Below are 25,013 nucleotides of genomic sequence, written 5' to 3'. Positions count from 1 at the left end.
TGGGGCGACATCATCTTTGCTGGAAAAAAAAATTGTAGAATATTTTATTATTTAAGCACTGTTTATGTTTTGCATAAGGTTACATAAGGCTAATTCATACAGCTGAAGGCGTCTTCAAACCACAACAAGGCAGACCTCTTGAGATTTTCAAGTTTCATGAAAATATGAGGTTTCTTTCTATTGTTTTTTTCCCAGTTCCTGTCTCACCTTCTCACCTACTCTCAATTTCATTCTTCGTTTCTTTGTGTTCTCCTGACTTGTCGGGAGCATTCGCGCTCCATTGACAGATCTGGCAACGTGTGAAAAGAGATATGCATGAAAGTAAAAAAAAAAAAACTTTAAGCATTAGACTCCTTTTAGTGGACAAAAAAATTGTTGTACTGTTAAAAAAAAGAAAAAAAGCTGGAAGTTTGCCAACCTGGCCCTGGGAAGCTGGAGCCGCCTCTGCCACTCCACTGGTCATTGAAGACGTACAGCAGTGTGAGGCGGGCAAAATGTCCCCTTATTGTTTATTATTGTTTATAATTCTGAAGAGCACACAGCACATGGAGAGGCCTTTTTTCACCCTAACTGTCATAGAGTGTGAGAGTATTCATTGATTTCTGCCAGGACAGAGCATGCCCTTGGATATAAGCCTGGTTGTGGGCATGGAGAGTAAAAGACGGGATGATTGATCAATGTGGACGGCATGTCTCCGTCCGGCACTGAAACTGAGGAAGAGCAGAGAGGTGACTGCACTGGGCTCTCTCTCTCTCTCTCTCTCACACACACATGCACAGAAAGTCTGTACCAGTGCCAATTTTTCTTCACTGTTTTTGAAATTCCTAAGACTAATATATAATGACTCTTTTCATTTGTGTCTTTAAGACCTGTATGTTTGTCTCTCCGTCTGTCTAAGCATTCCAACAGACACACTCAGGGAAACCCGCTGACAAATTGGTGTTCTTAAAAGGCTTGCGATTATCACCCGTTAGATCTCCTGTGTGAAGACAGATTGCATCCACAGAGGAAGAGACAGGCTATGCTTGTTTTTTCTTAGATAAGCAATATCAGATACATTTCGATGCTGGCTCACCTCAGGCCTCAATCAGTCACAGTCCAGTTAAAAAGGTTTTTGTACACTGTGTGTTAGATCACTTAATGACGGTTATACCTGTAAAATTTGGGTTCATGGCTTCATCCTTTTTTTGTGTGTGTGTGTGTGTGGGGGGGGGGGGGGGCGTAAAAAAAAGAGCCAGCGTGAACATCGTTTTTGATAAATTACAGCATAAAAATCACAGTTTGCAGTTTCATTGCTTTTGTTTTGTTTTTAAAACCACTATACTTTTGTGCAGTTTGGGGTATAACTACAAAAAATTAATTTTCTGCTGATATGCAAAGAATTGCTCTCTCCTGTCATACAATAGCTACCATCTGGAAAGTGTAAAGTCTGTACCTACCATGCTGCCCTGGAGGAAAGCGCTATCCACCCTCTGCCACATAATTGGGTAGTGTTGCTGAGATCATAGCCAGTTTTGCTCTCTTAGACTCAGGATCAATCAGCTGCTAATTGTTTGGTGTTTACTCTTCCCCTTATCATCACATGAAATGAAATGGAATGGAATGATATGACCACCCCCTGACTTCCAGTGATGTCATCCTACATAAAACAGAGACGGGTACTCACCCATGGCACAGACACTTCTAAAATTTGAGTAGTTACGATTCTGTGCCGTACCCCACCGTCAAGTAGAAAAGCACTATTTCTCATTCCCACCTGGTCAGACTCATCTCATTGGCACTGTCGTAGATCATTTTTATCTGCCCTTCCCTTGTGCAGAGATGTCTTAGCTGTGAGAAATCAATCTCCACCCGCTGTAAACTTCACTCTCTTATATACAGGACAGGCCTGGGACCCAAAGTAAATATATGACCTTATTCCATTAGGCGCATCATGAATATACGGCACAGGGCTGTAAATCCAGACGCCAGCACCAGCCCTGCCTCAGAGACCTCTGACTAATCCTTTATTGAATCTCTTGTAATGAGTGTGCTGAGACTGGCACTTTACCCATTTCCCCTGCAAGTATTCTCTCTCTTTTGTGAAGCCCCCAAGCACTTAGCAGCTTTAGCTTAGTGCACTTGACTGATGTTCGTGTCTGTCACTCTGTTTTCCCGTGCAACTTGCAGCAACTTGAACGACCAGATCCAACGGCCAAATTACTACGTTGATGGCAGGTAAAATGATGTGTGGCTTTGCTTTAATGTATAGGTGCAAAAAGCATTCATCTGCACTCCTATAAATTCTGTACATGAGGAAGTCATGATCAGGCATGTAAAGAGAGTGAGGTAAAAACTGGGTGTAGTTTAGGTTTTCAGCTCTCGTGCATGTTCCAGAGGGACTTCGTGGAATAGGACAGGCTGTGGGATGTCTGGAATGCATGCCTGCGTGTCTTTAAGCTCCTACTCCTGGAATGTGGTGTTTTGCTGTGCACTTTCCTTTTGGAATTTTGTTTGTGCATGAATGAATGCATGTTTTTTTGGGGGGGGATCTAAAGCGCGTGTGTGATCATGTGATAGGGTGTGCCACCTGGAACTTTACGCTCCATATGTGTTCCTTATGTACTCCAGAGACAAGGCTTGGGAGGGAAGGTTTTTATAGCTACGTAATAACACAGGGAGCACATCGAGTACTAGTGAGTAAGTAAGCAGTAGCTCGTCTATTTTAGAATAATCTTTAGCTTCAGGATTTAATAGAAAAGTTACATATCTCTATCCCTCTATCGTAAAACAGTTTTACAGACGTGATACTTTCATCCTTATGGCCAGTTAAAAAAAATCACTATAAAGTAAACCTTTTACTTTCTCAGTTATTTGAGAGAATATGCTGCAAGCTCCAGACCGCTCATCTTTCCAGTAAGCGGTCTCTGTTTCGCCACAAGGCTTGACAGGGATAATTTCCATAAATTTGGAGCAGCCAGCAACATTATACACAAGAGCAGCAAACATTTCTAAATTATTCAAAACAGTAGACATGGAAAAAAAGAGCGTAAATAACTAATGAACCAGGGCTATTGATGCAGTCTCTCTTTCCTTATCTCTCTCTCTAACACTAAAGTGTTCACACTAAATAGGAAAACATTCCAGGAATAGTGTGCGCTTGGCAACCGACGACAGAAAGCTTAATTTGAATAAGACAAGTGTAATTATTTTATAATGAAAGTAAACAGGTAGACAGTATTTAATTTTCCCTGCAGACAGATCTCCCACACTGTGTTTGTTTAATACTGGGATGTTTATGTTTAACTTTGAAAGATTTTGAGTGACAGTTTTCTTCAGTGTTAAATGGTATTAAATTGTATTATTGCACATTGTTGTCGAAATGCAGTAAGACCTTCTAAGGAAGCCTAAATAGAAAGCGAGCGGTCTCGATGGTCGTCTGTGCAGTCTGTGTAATGTAGACCAGTCTAGATTGTTATCTTCACCACTAAAAGGTACTTTGAGGCAGAAACTCAGGATGCAATTACCACACAGAACACCTACTCACAGTATTCACAAACACAAGCAACAAGTGTGTGTCTGTGTCTGTGTGTGTGTCTGTGTGTGTGTGTGTGTGTATTTATCCCTGGAGCCAAGGCAGAGATGATTGCCCCACCCATGCTGGTTTGACCCGGAGTGTCCACTCAGGATTCTTGCCAAGTTCCCATAAACATGAATCAACATTTTGGTTTCAGTCTTAACTTTAATGTCTAACATTTTGGTTTCAGTCTTATTAACCTTCATGTATAAATATACTTTAGCTTGTTGGCTAATTCTGAGACAGGTTTCTATGTGACGCTGCATCAAACACTGAATATGGTGACATCATATTCACTCGAGGATCATGGGCACTCGAGGCTCCTTTATGCTTATGGGAAGCAAAGATTAGCCAGTCTGTTCCGATCCTACAGAAAAGCCAATGCAGCACAACTTAAAAAGAAAGTCAATGCTGGTCACGATAGACAGGCACCAGAACACCCAGATCCAGTCCACAGTGGCCCCACCCTACACCTCACAACACCCAAAGGATCCACTGCAAATCTCATGGTGCCAGACACCACAGCACACCCAGAGGTCTTGTGGACTCAGGGGGACCAGGACTTCCCAGGTGGCACAATTGAACCTAGGCCATGCTGGTCATAATGTTTTGCATTGTGATGTTATGAGTGATTAATGTGGACATTCTGCTTCTCTCTCTCTCTCTCTCTCTCTCTCTCTCTCGCTCTAACCTTCAGTGAGTTTCATAAGCTTGTTCATGAGAAAAAAACTTTTGTTTGAATATTTTTCAAATGAATGTCCTTTTAATTTTTTTTATTTTAATAGAAGCATCTAAGCAACTGCTGTTCTTAATTAACAAGCTGTATGAGTTTGCATAATATGGCTACCAAAATTATACATGCACGCCTGCATCTTTGGTACAAATTAACAAAAACGGACACACACCATTAGAGCCTTGATCATTGCTTCTTCATGTCTTTACTCATTGCCTGCCTGTTGGTTTGGTTACAAATTTTTTAGAGCAGATGGATTTAAGTATTGGATATTACGCAAGAGAAAACAGAGCAAGATATTAAAACAAGTTTAACATTGTCCTTTTATGTACAGTAGTGTAGTAGTTTTTTATTTATTTTTTTATGTAATCCTCTGTTTCTGCCTAGTAACTTTAATCTTAAAAAAAGAAACCGTGGAACGTGTATAGGAAATGCATCCGCTTCAGCTGCACCCTGGGTAATCATCGGTAAATGATTATAAGTGAAGAGTAATAATGATTTCACTCATAATTTGGTGCCGGGGCATGTTCAGGATGAGTTTGTCAGCGGCTCATCAAGACACAGGAAGCATGAGCTGTTATTGTTGGCGTGTACTCTGTAGCTGCACAGCTGTTCTGTTGGCTAATTGTAGCTGAAGATGGGTTGCTTAGTGCTGTCGAGTTACGGCTGCAAACATGGAACATGTGTACATGTGGGACTTTCTTCTTGTCCCTTGCTTATTTACCTGCAACGCTAAATAAATGAATTTGCATGTTTCTTAGTTTTTAGCTAGCTTTGTGATTACACATTAGCCCTACACACAGTGTTTGTTTTATGAAGGTGATAAGTCTTAACATATTTGCATTCTTTTTACATGATGGTGTCTCGCATTTAGCTGTTTCCATCAGCTTTCTTTTTGCATATGTTAAACATGTTGATATGATCAAATTGCCAGTTCCTGAATAATCCATCCCGTTACATTTTATTGAAGCTGCTCTAAATCATTTTGTGGTGATATGTTTTCCTGATGTGTTTTCTGGATGCTCGTGCAAACACAGTGCAGCAGAAACACAAAAGGCAACATCTGTTTGTAAAATCAGAGACCTCGATTCTCTATCCTGACAGGACCAAAATTAGCAGACCCCCCATAAGTTCACAGAAAAGCAGGAAGTCATTTAGGCATTTAGTGAGGTCAGGCTGCTGGAGTTCTCAAAACGCTGTTCTCATCACCTTCCAGGAGAAGGTTTTGTGTAGACATTAGCAGGATGCCATCTGAACGCAAAAGGACGATGAATGGTATCACACTGGCCAGCTCTATTCGACAGATCGGCAATGTCCACTGGTGCCTACTCAAACCGTGCTCTGAAACCGAGTCATGAAAAAGTAGCAACAGCTTGTTGGGGCAGGATGATATCACACTGAAGCTCTGCTGTAGGCTACTGTCTATTATTATTATTATTATTATTATTATTTTTATATAGTAATAGTCTAGCTGCTCCTTGTAAGCATCGTGCACATATCTTCATACCATCATAGACATCATGCTGTCACTGTCTGCACTTAATTCTCACTAGATTTAATTAAAATAATTGTTAAAAAACAAAATCATGGCAACCATAAAACATTATTACTCTATCTCAACCTGGTAACCTTTTTTTTCTTTCCCCATCTTGTCCATTTCTTCTTCTATAAGACATGGGAGTCCTGCCCCTGTGCGACTCTACAGAGCCTGCTGTACTAATAATTGTTAACCTCCAGGTGCCAACTTTAGTTATGGCCTTAACTGATTTACTGACCAAATGTGTTTTGTTTATTTATTAAGCTGTTCTTATCATGTCTTCAGTGTGACCTTTATCTCACATTTAGTCTGAAAAAAGCATCCTCCTAAATGGACATGCGACATGTCACGTAATTATTATTATTATTATTTTTTTTTTAAACTTGTTTCCATCATCTTTGATTCACATCCTTTTTTCTTCATTTAAATTTTGCTTTTAAATTTCTGAGGTCTGTCTATGGATACCGTCCTTCATCTTTATTAGTTCATAACTAGGACAAATGTCAAGTTAATGTACCATGCATCATAATTTGACTGTGATAGCATTGCACAGAATGAGAATGCTATCTGATCTGGTGGAAGTGGACCAAATCAGAATTAAAAAGATTATTTACATGCCATTTGTGCTGTTCAAAAAAGATCTGAGGGACAGATTATCTGATTTGAGCCACTTTTTGCCCTGCAGTGTAAAGTCAATCAGTCTATAAGTTGGGCAGTGATCTTGCGCCCCCACAACTGTTCAACCCAAATTAAAAGGACCATCGTCATACATCATTAAATAGCATCCTTAAATTAGTATCATAATGGAATTTAAACTGTATAAAGGCCATTTTGGTAATTAATGTCTGTTGAATAGATGACATTAATTGGGATCTGACCTACCTGCCCCTGTGTACACACTGGCATTGTGAGCAAGGATATAAATCAGGCCTCTCTGCTTTGAATCTTTAAACGCCATGGGAATGTGGTCTCATTTTTCTATTACTTATGTGTATATGTGTATGTATGTATGTATTAATATAATGCTGTAAACTAAATCTTTTTACGGTGCAAATATCTTGAAACAGATACTTCAGTTTACTAACTGAGTATTCTCAGTTTGTTAAGAATGAAGTGGAGTGCTGTGTCCATGAAAGAGTCAAGGAATTATAGTATTTTGGAAAGCTGTAATGAGATGATGAGAGATGATGATGATGATGATGATCATTTGTAATCATGGCCTTAAAGGAGTATCAGGGGGATCAGAGGATGGATGGGATAGGCTAAGCTTGGGTGCGGCTGTCTGTGTTTCTTGACTTTGTGGGCTAGAACATGTGCAAGTGGTCTGAGGAGCTGAGCCTCGCCCTGAAAATCAAGGCGGGAGTTTAAACATCTGAGCTGTGATCAATAACTAAAAGAGCTCACAGGACGCATATGTAATCATTTGAAAATGTCCAGTACTAAAAAAAAATATGAAAATGAGAGGGAGAGGTTATGATGCATAAAGACATTTAAATTAATATAACAGTAGTAAAAAGTAACAGTAAATATCCATTTCAGTCTGTATATATTCTCTGGTGTTTTTTATCTTTTGCTTACTTTTATCTCTCATTAACATTAGGTGGACATTTTGCGCTTGAATGAGCCATATTTACCAAGTGACTCCTTTTAATTCCACTTTGTTTGGTTTCTGGAGCTGGTAGCTTTAGTAACAGTCATGCTGTATAGAGAAGTGCACCCTCGGGCTTTGACCTTGATTTAGTGCTCAAGCCTGTCCTAGCATCGAAGACAAAAGAAGATTTGTTTTAGCTCCTCACACTAGGCTGGTAAGACAGCATTCCAGTGCCAGCTCATTGAGGACAGTGGGCGATCCAACCTGACGCTTTTATTTAGTGGTACTATACTATCTCTTGATTAAAGTATTGATAAATGAATTGGTATGAGCTCCAAATCACTACTGTGTCTCTTTTCAAATAACAGCGACTGAAGGTAATTACAGTCAGTGGAATGTACAGTACAAGGAGTTTAATTTAATGAAGGTACTTGTGTGGATACTCTAAAACTGTTTCAGATCATTGTGCACAGCGTGTGCTTGGAACTAGATGGCAAAGAAGTAAAGGTGACGCACTAGGCGAAAACACAGCAAGCTGAAGGATGCAGATGCTCCATGATGTACTGAAACTTGCTCCATGTTGCCAAAGAGCCAGCTCTTTGTTCCTTTTTACACAAAGGGTGTTTATTTACAGCCTGAATGTCAGATGACTCAAGCAGAGAACGGTCGGAGTGTTTCTGGGAATCCTGCTATCAGCATAACAGATTAAAGGAGTTTACACGATGAAGGATGACGTTAGAGCATTCCACCGGTTTCCTCCTTTTTCTGATGCCTTTCAAGTCCTGGTACCTCTCCATTACTTTCCCTTCAAGTATGTGAACTCGCCAGGAAACTATTTTATGACGTTCCCCAGCATTCTTCATTTAAGAACCTGTTTTCCCTGACCATAATTATTGTTCGATAAACGACTGGTATTTTTTAATAACAGTTGTTGATTAAGTGTGGACCAGATCTGTTGAAAAGAGTCTCAGTAAATTAATTTAAATTTGTCTTAAGTAAATGTGCTGATGCCGCCATCCATCATCCCACACTCACATTAATCTTCTGTCCCCGGGCCTCATTTTGCTACCTGCTGCACTGACGAGCTCCCAGATCTTATACTGTACTGTACAAACCTGTGCAATCTGTTCCTGTTGTGAGGCTTCAAGGTAGAGACACTGACACACATTTACTCAAGCCTTTTGTAAGCATTCTCTCTCTCTCTCTCTCTCTCTCTCTCTCTCTCTCTCTCTCTCTCTCTCTCTCTCTCTCACTCACACATGCACACACAGCAGACGTCTGTTTAAGTGTCTGTTCCCTAAAGCACAAATCTGCTGTAATGTCTTTTGAAGAGAAGAAACGGTGTATTTAATCGGAGCAGAGCAATTATTTTGAGCCATGAGGGACTTTTAAGATCATTTAAAAAATTAGTTTATTTAATGGAATAGCTGTTTGTCACAGTTTAACCGTCTGGGTGGAGAAAAGGCATTTCGTTTAGCACCGTATTAAAAAGAAAAAAATTAAATAATTGTGGTTAGGGCTGCACGATTTGATCAAATAATTACATTGCGATATGCAGGCTAACAGCAAATATTGGCACAAATGATCTCTCTAAGAGGATGTTTGCCGATATATATATAATCACCTCAAAATTATATATTAAAAGAACCTTTAATTATTAAATTTGTTTTTTATTATTTAACTATAATTATAACTCCACATAAATTCCTTAATATTTGTACATTACCTGTAATAAATAAATGTTTTGCGATTGAAAAAATATTGCACCCGTTCATATTGCAAGTTCTATTTTAATTGTGCAGCACTAATTGTGGTTAATGAGATCTTTCCCTTTTTCTTTGCTTTTCTTAACCTTATATCTCAACATTATTTTTACGCTTCTTTATCTGCGTTGTGATTAATGTCTTTCCAGAACCTGTGCCGGGACATGCAGTGCTGATTGCGTCTGATCCGATCTGATCTCAGCCAAGCTGAGGTCCAGTGGGCACGCTGATGGAGCTGAAGGTGTGGGTGGACGGTGTGGTCAGGGTGGTGTGTGGCCTTTCAGAGGAGACGTCCTGTCAGGATGTGGTTATTGCTCTCGCCCAAGCTATAGGTATGTTCATACTGTATGTTACACACCATCAAGATGTTATATCATTTACAATTTTAGAAAACTATCATTTAGAAATGTTAATTTGAAATTTACATTATGTCTGTGCTGGACCATCAAATAAAAATAACCAGAGAACAAAATAAACCCTATTCCTTATTTACTTTAATAAAACAGCAAGTTTCATGCGGTCTTACTGCTTCCTTTGCTTTCTGCAGGCCAGACGGGCCGTTATGTCCTCATCCAGAGACTGAGGGACACTGAGAGGCAGCTTTTGGCTACTGAGCGTCCTCTGGAGTCCCTGGCTAAGTTCGGGCAGCAGAGTAATGAGGTGCAGTTCTACCTTAAGCGCACTGGCCCCAGCAGCAACAGTGATATCCAGGAGCGCGCACTCTCTCTTCATAAACCCTCCGAAACGGAGCCGCCAAGACGCAGCGTACCCAAAAAATCCCTGACTTTTAGTCTGGGCCCTACTTCTTCCCCACGCACCCGACCCAAACAGAACCGCAGGTCTCCGAGTACCAAACTCGGAAACGAGTCCCGAGCATCTCCTTTGCCTCACACCTCCCATTTGCTCAGTCTGTCTAGAGAGGAAGTGTTCCGGCAAGTTCTCCAGCAGCAGGAGCGTATGCTGGCACTGGAGGCCCAGCTGGAGCTCCTGGAGCAGGAGACGCAGGTGTGGGATGAGCAAGAGGAGCTGGTTGCTGCGGAGCAGACACTGCTGGAAGATGAGGAGCAGTGGGAGGAGGAGCTTAGGACTGAGATGCAACGCGAGCGTGCCATGAGGATGCAGCTGGCTGAGCTACATGCCAAGCTGGATGAGTGTGGCACCAGCCTGCACAATCTCGCCACGAAATCCACACAGCTTGAGCAGGACATTCAGAAGGAAAGGCTTGAGGCTGAAGCAGTGTCTACACAGGCACATCCAGAGGACTGCATACAAGTGGAGCTTCACAGTCGGCAGAAACAGGGGAAGGAACTGGAGTCTGAGATGGTGGAGACTGAGAAAGCTCTGGGAAAAGCAGAAATGCTGCTGCAGGTGAGCAGAGAGGACGTGGCCTATTGTTAGTATTGGCAGTCGAGATGTAGCAGCTAATGTTACAGTACGTCCCGTGTACAAACTCAGAATAGTTCTGTCACCGGAGCTGGAAGGATGCTTACAATGTCATGTTCAAAATCGTTCGCTTTTCTTTCTACCAAACAGTTTTATAATAAAGATATAATTCCTTTATTTAAATCTGCTTTCTTTCTTTAAATTGAACAGAAAAAGGATGCTTTAAACTTGTTGGGCAACAGGTTATCAATCCCTGGGTGATTTATATAATTTAACGATAATCCAAAGTAAAACCTTTTACGACTTAGCAATGGTTTGGGTCAAGATAGCCTTCGGTATACTCAATAGTGTAGATAAAATCCAGTCTCATTCTTCTGCTTTAGGCCTTTGCCACAAACTACATTCATTAACATATAAATACCAATAAAACTGGATTTTCTTCACAAATAAATAAGAACAGAAATTCTAAGAGGGACGTTCCAGCAGCAGAATGTTAATTATTATGTTTTCTTAGAGAGCATCACGTGTCAGCGTCTAGCAAATGTACAGTTGTTAGACTTGACTTGTCTGGTTCCTGACTTGTCATCTCACTAATGGAACACAGACTACAGGTGTAGAAACACACCCTTGGTGAACAAATCCCTGGATTGCTGTTAAAAGAGCCACAAGGCATAGATTTAGGGAAGTAGGAGTACTTATCGGACATGTCCCCCTCTAGTGGTTTCCAGTTAAATTGCAGAACTTATAAATAAAACTTAAAAATAATTCTTCTTGAAATTTGCTATCCTTTCAAAGGATGGGCATTTCCCAAGGCAGTGATCAAACAATTCCCAATGCTCAATACTACGATATGATTAATTGGAGAGATACTAGCTGTTAAATGTCCCTATATTTTAATGTTCACAATTTGTAAGTGCATAAAATGAGCACGTCCCCTTAATTTTAAGAGCCAAATCTAAGGGATAAATGTTGTTTAAACAGGTTGTCTTCCCTGGCTTTGGGGGCTTTAAAATCATTTTTAGTTATTTTATTTTTTTTAAAACACAAAAACTCAGTTTCATGATTTTTTTATTTATTTATTTATTTTTATTTTATAATGTGTTTTAAAACACTGAGAAAGAGCAAACACCCGGTAAACAAACAAAAAAAGAAGACTGAAGGCTTCCTTCCTTTAGTATAAATGTATTAGAAAATTTGCCATAAATTTATGAATTAAAGTTACAAGAAATTTCTAATTGCTAATAACAGTATTGTATGGGTGGCAATTTGAAAAAAGGTGCATCTCAATAAATTATAAAATACTGTAAATGAAAAGTTTATTAATTTCATTTAATTTAATTAAACTTGTATAGATTGATTACATCGACTGATATTTCAAGTGCTTATTTCTTTTAATTTTCAATACCTCAAAAGAATTTAATATCACTTTAGACCATAAAATCATTATGATCATGTACACCGCTCAATACTTGGTCGGGGCTCCCTTTGCATGCATTACTGCAGCAATGCGGTGTGGCATGAAGGCGATCAGTCTGTGGCACTGCTGAGGTGTTATGGAAGCCCAGGTTGCTCCGATGGCGGCCTTCAACTCAACACCAGTTGTTGTGTCTGGTGTCCCGCATCTTCCTCTTCTCAATACTCCACAGATTCTCTATGGGGTTTAGGTCGGGTGAGTTTGCTGGCCACTCAAGCACAGTGATACCATGGGCCTTAAAACGGCTATTAGTACTTTTGGCAGTGTAGGCAGGTGCCAAGTCCTGCTGGAAAATTAAATCTGCATCTCAATAAAGCTGGTCAGCAGAGGGGAGCATAAAAGGCTTTAAAACTTTATAGCAGATGCTTGTGCTGACCTTGGACCTGATAAAACACAGTGGACCAATACCAGCTGATGAAATGGCTCGCCAAAACACCACTGACTGCAAACTTTACACTGGACCTCAACAACTTGGATTCTGTCTCTTCTCTCTTCCTCCAGACTCTGGGACCTTGATTTCCAAATAAAATGCACAATTCACTTTCATCTGAAAAGAGGATTTTGGCCCACTGAGCATCTGTCCAGTTCTTTTTGTCCTTAGCCCAGGTAAGCTGTCACTGCAATTTTCCTCTGGAATTAAAAAAGTTCTTTGAGTCTTGAATCTCTGACATTGTCTCTGGTTCAAGAGTGGCTTGATGAGAGGAATGTGACGGATGTAGCTCCAGTCCAGAATACTGTATGTCAGTGTGTGGTGGCTCTTGAAGCACTGACTCCAGGTGCAGTTCACTCCTTGTAAATGTCCCCCAGATACTTGAATGGGCTTCATTTCACAATCATTTCAAGGCTGTGGTTACCCCTTTTGCTTGTGCACCTTTTTCTACATTTTTTTCCTTCCATTTAACTTTTCAGTAATGTACTTGGATACAGCCAGCCTACCAAACCAGACTGAAAAGAAAATATTTAAATGCTCAGGAAACCATTGCGTTAATTAGCTGATCATGTTAAAATTTTCTGAGATCCCAAATTTTGGGTTTTCAGTAGCTGTAAGCCAAAATCATCAAAATTAAAAGTAACAAACACTTGAAATATATCAGTCTGTGTGTAATGAGTTTATAGAAATAAATCAACTTTTCGTGATATTTAAATTTGAGATGCAGTACAGTACACAGATCAGCCATTACATACACATTACATACGTCAGATAAATGTTGATTATTAGTTATATATGTCAGGATCATGCACTCAAAGCTTATTTATGCATGTAGGGCCTATAGGCTAGGCAGTCTCGTCTAGCCTGTTCCCTGAAGCTCAATCCGATTTCGCATCCATGGGATGTGTTTGACAAATAAGTCTGATCCTTGGAGGCTCTGCCTCGCAACTTAGAGCACTTAAAGGATCTGCAGCTAATGTCCAGGTGCCAGAAACCATGTTCAGAGGTCTTCTAGGGGACAGAGCTATTTCTGTGGCACAAGATGAACCTAAACCCTAAAGTATGTGGTTTTAATGTTATGGTATGTATAGCGAATAAGAATATTTGAGGGTGAGTCAAATTAAATCCTTAATAGCTGGGCAAATGGGGCGTCAATGTGTTTTTCAGCACATATGTCTGGATTCCACAAAAAAACTTTTATTTTTTTTGATATCACAATGTTTTTATTTGGCTCAATTTTGCATCAAATGGTGATATTTTATGAATTATGTAATACATTTGTTGAGGGATTTGAAGACCTAAAAACACATTACATTATACATGTTTGACCAAAACAGCTCAAAATCTTTTAATCTTTAAAAATGTTTTCAAATTTTCAGCTTGATTTGTGATCTATATAAAACCATGAAATGTGTGTATTTGGGTAACTTTGTGTCCCTGTTGTGTGTTCAGGCTAAAAAGGAGCAGTTGGATGAGCTGAATAAGGAACTGCGGCAGTGTAACCTGCAGCAGTTCATCCAGCAGACCGGAGTGCTCCCTGCCCATAACTCCTCACGTACAGACCTCCACCAGCAGCTGGACCAACAAGAGCTCGCTCAGCTATTGCAGGATACATCTATAGACAGTGGTACAGCATACAGGAAACCCAAACTATCACGCATGGAACATGTACAGTACCAGTCAAAAGTTTGGACATAAGTTTGGATTTATTATCTACATTCTAGAACAGACCTGGAGTTTTTCTAAATTATAAAATTAGGTAATTAAGTAACAACAACAAAAACAGTCAGTTGTTATTTTAAGACATGAAAGTCAACTGTTCTGAAATAGTTTTTGCAAAGATAAATGTCAAATGCAATGTCAAGTGCATTTGCAAAATGCAAGCACCATAATGAAACTGCCTCTCATGAAGACCATAAACTGTAGCAAACACATCTCAATATTAACTGTTTAAAGACTGCTGCATATTTTGGATGCCTTCAGCATTTTTTTTTTACTGTTCTATAATGTAGAAAGAAATGCACATCAGTAAAGATCATGGAATTAGAAGGTGTGTCCGAACTTTTGAATAGTACAGTATCTATTAGGGGATGGCATGATGAAGTAGTGGTTAGCACTGTCACCTTGCACCTCCAGGGTCCGGGTTCAGTACCCGTCTGTGTGCAAGGAGTTTGCATGTGCTTCCCGTGCTTGGTGGGTTTCCTCTGGGTACTCCGGTTTCCTCGCACAGTCCAAAGACATGTAGGTTAGGTTAATTGTTGTCCTCAAATTGCATGTAGTGTGTGAGTGTATATATGTGTGTGTGTGTGTGTGTGCCCTGCGATGGATTGGCACCCTGTCCAGGGTATACCCTGCCTCGTGCTGTAAGCCTTCTGGGATAGGCTCCAGGTCCCTGCAACCCTGAATACAGGATAAAATGGTAGAAGATAAGTGAGTGAGTATTTATCAGGGGTAAATACAGCATCAATGTGGGGAGGACTTAAAGATGTAACTGTGAGGTAAATATGTAAATTGTCAATACATGCTTTGCACTAGTTGGGTTATACCATCTTTTTGACTAAGTAAAGGCAGGTTATTTGGCTCTGTACAGGTTTTAATTGTTTACTACGTTATTAAAAAGTAGTTACTGCTTGGTTGATGAAGTCTCTCTCTCTCTCTTGCTCTCTCTTTTTTCCCCCTGTTGTCAGATAATTTTTGTAATTAACTGTTTCTTCTGTTTACAGACTCTCTACAGCGACCCACAGCCAAGCAGTTTTTGGGGCATCCACGCAACCTGCAGCACCCCCTGGTGTCCAGCCTGAACCCTGAGGGTGTGTATGTGTAAAAGCCTGCTGCTCATGCACCCTGTCCTCCCATGGCACCTCTTTCAGCCTTGCCCGGTGGCAGCAGCGCTCTCTGGGTGGAGGTTCCCGCATGGTGCCCCCCACTTTGCATCTGACCCTGCTCTAATAAAGCTTGTAACTGTGTCTCTGCATTGACACCTTATCTGGCTGGCATCATACAAGGCTGTAAAAAAAGAAAAAAAAAATCATATTAAAACTAGCATGCGTAGCAGTTTGGTTATGATATTCAAATACTTTTGTTATTGTATGCAGTATTTCTGCAGAATAGGATATGTGCTATTTGTGCGTACAGTAAGTAGTCAGTTGAAGAAACTACAAAGTTATCTACAGACCGTGCTATTACTGAAAGGAAAAGTGTTTTGCAAATACGCATGCAATTAAGAAATGCCTGTGTCTTAGAGAAAAGGGGTCACTGTGTGATAAATAGATTAATAATGGTTTCTGGACTCTGGAAATTGCAATCTCATCTCTGATGAAATTCCTCCTCTTTGTGCGGATCACTTTAGAGTTGGGTTCTGTGAATTTAGAATAGAAACGATGCAAAATCATAGCTTTGAACAGGAACAGCTGCGATAATCTTTTGAAATGTTTGAAACTCAAACAAACTGTAAAATTTAAAACCCTTAAAGCAGGGTTAGGAAAGTTTAAGATCTTAAGCTTTATATTTATATATATATATATATATATATATATATAAATTCTGGGTGGGTCTTGCTACCCAATGTGGGCGTAAACAAAGCTCTTTAGTCCAAGGAGTAAAGCTTTAATGCATATGCGGTTAGATGACAGATTTCATTTAATCCATTATCTGCTAAATTACTTTACTAAATGCAACATAACATTTTTTTGTCACCATAGTAAAGCCCTTGTCTGGTGCCTTTCAAATAATGTGTTGACTTTATTTCCTTCTCAACACTTTAGTTTAAGGGACTGAGAGCCTGATTTGCACACCATCTTCAAACGCTACATTAGAATTTAGGGCAAGCCATTGTTAATCACTGACTAAGCTGCTGTGACGTTGCATTACTGCAAATCATTGGCTTTTTAACGAGTGTAGTGTTTGGGTAGAAAACTTATGCAAAGGTGTTTTCATGGCTCTGGGTTCAATGTTATAATAAACTAAAGAATTATTCCTCTTTTTGTCCTTGCACCTTTTTGATTTTGCAAAGACTTCATGTCGTGTACTGTTTCTTTTCCTTTCTTCATTTTATATGCCTTTTTAACTGTTGGTTTAAAGTCTGTGTTCTGTTTCATCTCTGTATTTTATCTGCCTCTGATTGAGGTACACAGTGAAGAATCAACAATGAACTGTAGGTGAACTGATTATTATCCACACTGTGTGCATGAGTGTAATATACGGTGTGACCGGATGACTCTCTTATTATAGTGCCAGACAGCACTTGTCTCTGTACCAGTTGTTTTATCAACAGAACAAGACAGTGTGCCTGATGATAATAAAAAAAACTGCCATTATTGTCTGTTATGTTTTACAGTAAATGCAGTATTAGTCCAAATATAAAGAAGTGTGAATGAGCCTGAGCTTTTTAGTGATCTAAACTATAGGATGATCACATTTGGTCTTGATTATCTTTTAAAAAAGAGAGAGAGAGAGAGTAGTTGTATAGAAAAGTGTTTTGCTATGAATTCTCCTCCTGCTGCTGTTACAATGAATTAAGAAGTGACTTCACTAATAAGTTATATCCCAACTCCTTTAATTGTAGAGGTGTAAATTCATTAGCAGTACTTCCTTCTGTTAGAGCCAGTCGAACAATTATGCTAAAACAGTGAAATAACCATCTTGTTCTATTCTCTGAAAGGGAAAAACACACCAGAGGAAACGATCGAGCTCATTCCTTTAAACGCCATGTAAAGCCTGCTAATTTGCTGATCCAAAGAACTTGACTCTGGATGTTGCTAATCTCGTCTGTATAAGCTAGGAATAATAACAGTACGAAATGAAGATCTCAGTCTGCTTAAATGTCCAAAAAGTAATAATCATTAAAAAAAAAAAAGCCACAGGAAATGCTTCTTCCTTTGCAGTTTTTCCTCTTTTCTTCTTCCCGTTTTTTTTTTTTTTTTTTTTAAACTTTGGTGCGGGGGTGGCTTCCTCTTCTGGTTGCTGTGATTCCAGGTTTTTCAAAGGCATGGGCTAACCCAGGATGGCTCACAGTGCATGGGTGTATTTTTCCTAATTTCCAAATTCAAACATTGAACACATCACTCCATATCATATTCTTGTGTGTCTTACAGTCCTGGCATCCAGGGAGTCATCTTGGAGGTAAAGCCTGAAGGGCCAAGGATCCCTCTTATTACACCTATGTACTTAAGCAGCTATTGCTCTAATGGTTCTACTCATCTCATCAGTGTAGCAAATATATATCTGCTGTGTATACAAATATATGTTTACATTTCGTTACATTCCAAAACATGTATTTACTGTAAAATATTATCAGAAAGATTTATCCTAGAGAGCTTTTACTTTTGTTTATGTATTTAAGTCTAATAAAGACCGTGCTTTGTGTTTATAGACCTTTGGACTGTGTCTGTTTTTAAGCCAGTATTAAAGTTGATAACTTTATTGTCAGATTACAATACACCTTTTGTTATTTTTATCATGTAAAAACGGACATAACTTAAATTGTGGCTTAACTTTAACAAGTGTCAAAAAAATTCCTCTATTGCTAAAGGAAACGCACATCCTGTCTAGCTGGGAAAGCGTACTTTCAATACGAGTTCATGACTTCAATTCCATATCATGATGCATCACAAGACTCTTGATGATGATTGATACAGAGTCTGCCTTGGCTGACTGTAATAACAAGAAAGAAAATTAGGATGTGTTTCTCTCACAAACTATGTTCCAGCAAAATCATTTACCACTTTTGGTTTGATAACAAACGTGTGATGAACAGATTGGATAATGATTCATTCTGAATCCTTTCTTACTGAATAACAGACTCCGGTTAAACAACCTCTGTCAAATAATCAGAATCACATTTGTCTGGACTGATGCACATTTGCTTGTGCTCGTGCGTTCTTGATTGCCTTTTTGGCAATTCCGAGCATTTATGAAAAAAAAAATCTGATAATATGATAGCGATAGCATAAGTAAACTGTCTGATGTCTAAAGGAAGGTAAAACCTCCAGTCTATCCATTTCTGAGATTCCTAGCATCTGTCTGTCCTACTTGCCAACAAAAACCATTTATGCCGTCTACACCGGATACAACTAATTTAAAACGAAAGGAGCAGGAGTCGTGACTCCTCCTCACATGCAATACTTTTCTGACAGATATTTGTGAGGGATGGCTACACAGGAAAGTCAAGGGTTCAGTGAGCTTTATCTTATCACACATTCCCTTTTGTGCACTATTCATAGTATAAACACTGGTGCGCGTCATTAACGCCCAGCTGCATACACAAAAACAATTTCCACATACATGCGAAATGTTCATCAATCAATAGACATAAAAATGTAAATTTTGTGTACACAAAGCTTTTGCCAGGTTTCACGTTTAAAGGTCAAAATAATATGTTAAATCTATATACAGCTGCAGGCGTTATAAATGTTAGCGCTGAGGTCATCTGCTTTACTGTCCAAGAAATATCTTCTTGTGTTAATGGATGAGGAAAATATAGACATACTGGCCCTTTCATAGCAAAGCTCTGCATTTTGGACAATATCCAATACTGCTGTGACAGATGTTCTCATAAAAAACAGCAAACATTCTGCAAATTTCTATGCAAAACATCCCAGGGCCGATAGCAGTCTTGAGTCCATGTACATGATACATGTTAAGGCAGTTGATTTGATGTGTTCACGGGATAGAATTTCACTAGGAAAATAAAAAATACTTTTAATGCTGATCCGGAAATGAATCTGGAATCCCTCCAGGACTGAGCAGGAAGTGAAGCAAATTTTAAACAAAAACAACAAAAAAATTGATAGAAAGTTCATTCATGTTTATTATACAGTGAAACATCAGACCAGATCTCAGTAAACATACTTTAGCTCTTTATATACAACTTAAATTATTTATACTTCTGTAATACAGAATCAAGGACTTCAAATCATATGTAAGCCATTACATATTTGGCCTTTTGTTGGACTGATTGGATAATTTAATACTACTATAATACTTAAATTATATAACTGCAGGAGATAACATACATTACAGCCACAGTACAATAATACATTTATGGCCAATGATAGGTTACAGTACAGTTATAGACATTCATGAGTAATGATAAGTTACAGAGAGAAATATGTTATTTACAGCCACAAACAGGATATACTAGAGTAACAGATATTTAATTAGTTTATGGCCACACTTACGCTGTACTACTGTAAGTCAGAACCTCTTAAGCGTATCGGCATACCTTATACACTTACTACATACTTTTCTTATTATTTGCTGCTGAGCAAAGTATTAATGTATGGACTCGTAGTCTATACTGCTGTTACATTGTAAGGTCACACGGTCTATGCTACTGTAAAAATGTTAAGCGACGCAGTCTAGTACTGTAATAACGTACGGTCACGTTAATAATAAACTATAGTAATAAAGTACACTTACATATAGGATATAACACTGAGTACTGTAATGAAATACGGTCAAATATATGCTACTGAAAGAATGTAACAGTGCTACAGGTATGGCAGCATCTAGCTTATAGTAACATAGCAAAGTATGGTCAAATACAACGATCAGCCATAACATTTAAACACTATAATTGTCACATGTCGAGGGGCGGGATATATTAGGCAGCAAGTGAAATGAACAGTCCGTTCTAAGTTTGGAGCAGAATAAAAACGTAATGGCTAAACTGGGAAGCGCATCTCCAAAATAGTAGAGCTTGTGGGGTGTTGCCTCTATGGAGTGGATAGTACCTACCAAAAGTGACCCAAGTAGGAACGTGGGCATCCAAATCTCACTGAACCGGGTGCAAGGGCTAGTCTGTCTGACGCAATTCCACATAAGGACTACTGCAGCACAAACTGCCATATAAATTTTCTAAATCGAAATCTGACTAAACATCTGTGGAATGTGCTGACAAACAAGTCATCTATTACCATGGAGGCCACACCTCACAGCTTAATGTCGGTGCTAGATACCAAAACACATCTTCAGAGGTCTTGTGAAGCACATGACTCAATGAATCAGAGCTGTTTTAGGAGCAGAAGGTGGGGATCTATATGATATTAGAGAGGTGGCAGGTTAAGGATGATCTGTGTATAGACTAAACTTCTGAAGTAAGGTATGGCTCGGCTACTGTAGTAAGGTATTGGTCTACGGGCCCAGGTTCAAATCCCACGACCACTAAGTTGTCCCTTGAGCAAGACCCTTAACCCTCAACTGCTCAGATGTATAATAAGAGAAAAATCACTCATCATCCAGTTGTTCTGGATAAGGGCGTCTCCCAAAAATCTCTCTCTCTCTCTCTATATATATATATATATATATATATATAGAGGTTGCAACTAGGCTTCTTCTAATTCTTTTGCTGTTTTATGGCGGTTGTCCAAAGGTGCATTACCACCACCTATTGGAACGGAGTATGGTATCGAGTCCAATCATTTAAATTCATTTCCTTATCTTCTTCCGCTACCTGTGTTGCCATCCTGATCCGGTCACGGGCCAGTTTCACGCCAAAGCGCCCAACACATTCCTTTCGCCTTCATGGTGTTTCACTGACTGCAACTAGACTTTACACTGTATTGGGGCAAAGCATCTAATATCCTATTGTTCTAGAAAGACTAAACGCAATAAAACAGATTTTTTTTTTATGCTATCAATCAAGATTATACTGTATATTCAGCCATATTACTGTACTACAGCGGAGTAGATTGACATGCAAACATCACTAGGATGATGAAATACTTCACTGGTGAGTGGAGATGGTGCACATGTGACCTGGAGCACGTACACGCTCTACAACTCTGACGGAGAGAGAAAATACCCCAGTTAAGGAGAGGAGGCTTCCGGTGAGACGCAGTAAACACGTCTCCGGTGGGGGGGTTTCTGCTCTGCGCTGGAGTCGGAGAGGCAAAACCCAAAAGCTGGTTAGCCGCTGTCACACGCACAGTGGAGCGGAGAACAGGCGCAGTGTGCGTTAGTCAGTGGCTTACCTGCCTTCAGAAAGTCACTCCGTGCCTGAGAGCAGCACACCCTGCGGGGAGTCACACAGCACTCAAGCACTAGGAGAAAGAACTCAATTACACGCATCGCCAAATAAACACCCGCATGCCCGACGTGACAAGAGTTAACAGTTACGCACTAGGGTTAATCATAAGTCCAGTCTAATAATTCGCATCAACAAAATGGTTCGGCGGCACGTGCGACGACCTGAGCACAAAGTTTACTCTTTACACTTTATATATATATATATATATATATATTTTTTTTTTTTTTATCTATCCAATCTAGCAATGTTTAAAATATATTTAGTAAAAACGAAAATTATTGCTGCGTTTAATAAAATTCAATTAAAAAAATTACATTAATAAATAATCCTCTAAATATTTATGGAATAAATGTAAGCACAATTCTACAACATATTAAAAAATGCTTAATAAAAAAAACTTAAAAAATAACACCACCAAGTGATCTATTATCGTTACTATAATTAAGCCTGTTACTCACCACTCCAAGTTTTTCATTAAACATCATCAATAAAGCACAGAAAAACAAATCCAGTTGCCAAGTGATCAGTCCCATCAAAACGCTTTAGCACTACTGAAGATTTTTTTAAATTAATAATAATACTAAAGATTTTCTTAATAAAGTAAAAGGATTCACAAGAAGAGCGCAAGAAGTTGGGTTCACTCGCGCTCCGACAACCCTGCCCACTCCTCTGCGTCTGCAACCTGACCTGCTTATGCAAATGAACATTTATCCGTCCTAGTAATTAGCCAATAGGAGAGCTAGGTTTTTTGATAAACAACGCCCTTCAAACACAATCCTCAAATGGTGCGCTGTGTAGGGCGGGCGTTATAAAACTTACGTTCGATTGCCTCAGTCTGTGTTATAGTTGGGGTGCGGTGCGTTCGGTTTTGCACGTCTTACTTTGGGACTGAACCATTTGAACTTTTGGTCGCTTCTTGTTTTTGGCGACTTTATGACTCCATTCGCGCACTGTTTGATGTAAATTGCGTCATACGCGCTGTTTGTGGTGTAAAGTCAGCGAGAGTAGCACGAGTTTTAAGGCATTTATGGGTTTGAGGAAAAAACGCTCCCCTCGCCGCCAAAACAAAGTGGTTGCACTCGGGTCGCTTGTGTATCGCGTTGCCATGAAGCTGGTGTGGATGTGCACGTAGCAAGGATGCAGCGGCGAGAGAGGGAAAGAGAGAGAGAGAGATAATGAAAGAAAGAACGAGAGATTTCCATTAAACGAAATTACTGAATTACCACGTGACAAGCAATGTTCAGAGATAAGAATTAGCATTTGGCTTTAAATGTATATTTAAAAAAAGATATCACACGTAGTAACGATTATTTATTCTTTATTCATTCATTTTTCCTTATTTATTTATTTTTTGGAAAATAAAGAGGTTTTCCCTAAACCATGAAACAAAGCCGAACATTTCGAATTGATTTTTTTTTAATATAAATACCTATACATTTAATTCAATAGCTGTTTAAGAATAGTAAAACACTGATAAATGCATTAAAACTCATGCATCAACCTTAAACACACTCTATATACATTTCCCATTCACTATTTATTCAAATATGTCGTACTTCAGATTCATCGGGTTATTTCTTGGTTGTTGTCAAATCTACTTGTTGAATATTAGATTAAAAATATTTTTAACTTGTGTTAAACCTCCCTCCCAGTTCGGTTGTACTGTATTTTACAGTAGAGTTTGCTGTGTGTAGCAAGCTGACATGTCATTTGCCAGATGATTAATAGCTTGTGGTTATACAAGCACACTTTACGTGCACAACGGCAGTCACGGAAGCTTCACTGGGAGGCTGCATGCTTCAGGATATTGGATTACAAATTAAATAATGACTCAGATTAAAGTGTAAAATGTCAGTTTTTATGTGGCGTGTTTTATGTCCGTAGTGGATGGAGCCCTATTTACACATAATGTCTTTCATTTAAAAATTGTACTGGGTGGTAAATCCTTTTGTCATTTCTTTGTAAGACATCAAACAGTGACCGACATCAATGCAGACTCTGGTTGTCTCTCTTGGCCAGGCTTTGCAGTAACTTTAATGCAGCCAATTTTTTTGTTTTTGCTTGATTGAAACGGATTATGTGGTCTGCAGACATATGCTTGGTAAAATGCATGCTAATGGTCCATCAGATTCAGGGACAAGCTAACTGAGTGAGAGAACTATGTAATTGTCAATCTAAAAATCTCACTTACGACTTTTTAATCAAATAGGCTGTGTTGATGTCTTAAAAGAATCCTCTGAAGCACTTATTGGATGCATGAAGGGATCTAATTCTGGTAGATCTGGGAGTTGAACTGAAAACCTATTGGAGCTCTGAATGTTAACCCACTGGTTTTCCAGAAACAGAGAAAGAAGCCTGGTCACAGCAGTAAAAGCCCTAAATTCTAATCACTAGCCCTTAAATGCCTTCCTCAAGTTAGTGATCCATGACCTCATTTTTCCGTAATCTCATCCTTTTTTTGTCAAATAGGCCCCCACCTCCCCAGTATTCCTCAACCCAGTTGTGTTGAGCTACTTAAAATATCCGCTGTAGGGCTGTATCGTCAGCACTGATCTTAGTTTATTTATTGTCTAGAGTCACTTTGTGGTCTATAGTGTAAAAAAAAACATACATTTTCTTCTTCCCTGTTGCTGCTGTAACTATGTAAATTTCCTTACTGGTGGAACAATAAATGTTAATCTTATCTTATTTTACCTTGTCTTATTTAGGAAAGAATCAAGTCCATATCTTTAAGCAAACCCTGATCTGTAATTTGTAGAAAACTGTGAAACACAACATAGCCAACTATAAACAATCATTCTTACACAAATTTACAAATAAGCAAATTAAGTGTGGCCAGTCTAACTACTGCCATGTTGATAGAAAGTGAGAGGAAACTGCAAAAAAAAAACTTCACACAGACAATAACCCGAGCACTGGATCAAACAAGGGACACTGGAACTGTGGGGCGGCATCACTACTTCAACTCCAACCAAAAATCTAAATATAATAATATAGATAATATTTTGTGTGCATTTCCTGAACTTGTTTATGTTTACTTTTTTTACTGAAGCTATTCTGGGTAAAATAACTCTTACTATATTTAATCTGAATTAATCTTTACAAACCGGAAACTGAAATTTGTTTTTCAGTGTTTTTCATTCCTGCAATGTATAGGCAGTGTACAGAATTATAGAGAAAAAGGGCTGCAAGTTGCTTTTTAGATTTGGTCCTTTTTTAAGACTGAAATATTTCAGAAAGCATTTCAATATTATGATGTATGTAGGATGAGTGAGTAGGTGGCTTATGTGTTATTAAAAAATAGTACATTTAAGCCCAATCATTTAAAGCATTTGAAAAAAGGTGATTTTTAAAGGATTATAGACTTAAAATATTCACAATAAACATGTGTCACTGTAGATTCAAGAAAAATATATTCTATACAGTATATGTATCTAATTATATAATTATAATCCACTTGTTTTGAGATCTGTAAATGTGACATAATGATTGGCAGAGGAAAGTTCACAGACTATACA

The 25,013-nt window shown here is 38.9% G+C and overlaps 1 protein-coding gene and 1 long non-coding RNA gene across 4 annotated transcripts in view; one reads left to right on the top strand and one right to left on the bottom strand.

Annotated features, from left to right (window-relative positions):
* The window catches only part of rassf7a (Ras association domain family member 7a), a 33,559-nt gene extending 15,722 nt beyond the window's left edge, over positions 1–17,837 (top strand). For all 3 annotated transcript variants that reach the window (XM_053483351.1, XM_053483358.1, XM_053483342.1), the window contains 5 exons: positions 9,330–9,512; positions 9,728–10,548; positions 13,920–14,094; positions 15,191–15,277; positions 17,561–17,837. In XM_053483351.1, the coding sequence (XP_053339326.1) occupies positions 9,410–9,512; positions 9,728–10,548; positions 13,920–14,094; positions 15,191–15,277; positions 17,561–17,592 (1,218 nt within the window). In that variant the 5' untranslated portion in view covers positions 9,330–9,409 and the 3' untranslated portion in view covers positions 17,593–17,837. The remainder of the gene's footprint in view (positions 1–9,329; positions 9,513–9,727; positions 10,549–13,919; positions 14,095–15,190; positions 15,278–17,560) is intronic.
* Positions 17,838–20,315: 2,478 nt separating this feature from the next.
* Positions 20,316–22,140, bottom strand: LOC128511845 (uncharacterized). Its single transcript, XR_008356215.1, has 3 exons — positions 21,954–22,140; positions 21,440–21,508; positions 20,316–21,342 (listed from the first exon to the last, which is right to left on the bottom strand). It is a non-coding gene; the product is annotated as an uncharacterized LOC128511845 (long non-coding RNA).
* Between the last annotated feature and the right edge of the window lie 2,873 nt (positions 22,141–25,013).

The sequence above is a fragment of the Clarias gariepinus genome, chromosome 2 (genome assembly GCF_024256425.1).
Source record: "Clarias gariepinus isolate MV-2021 ecotype Netherlands chromosome 2, CGAR_prim_01v2, whole genome shotgun sequence".
Taxonomy (NCBI): domain Eukaryota; kingdom Metazoa; phylum Chordata; class Actinopteri; order Siluriformes; family Clariidae; genus Clarias; species Clarias gariepinus.
Note: the sequence above shows the minus strand (reverse complement) of the source record. Positions and strands in the feature narration are given on the sequence as shown.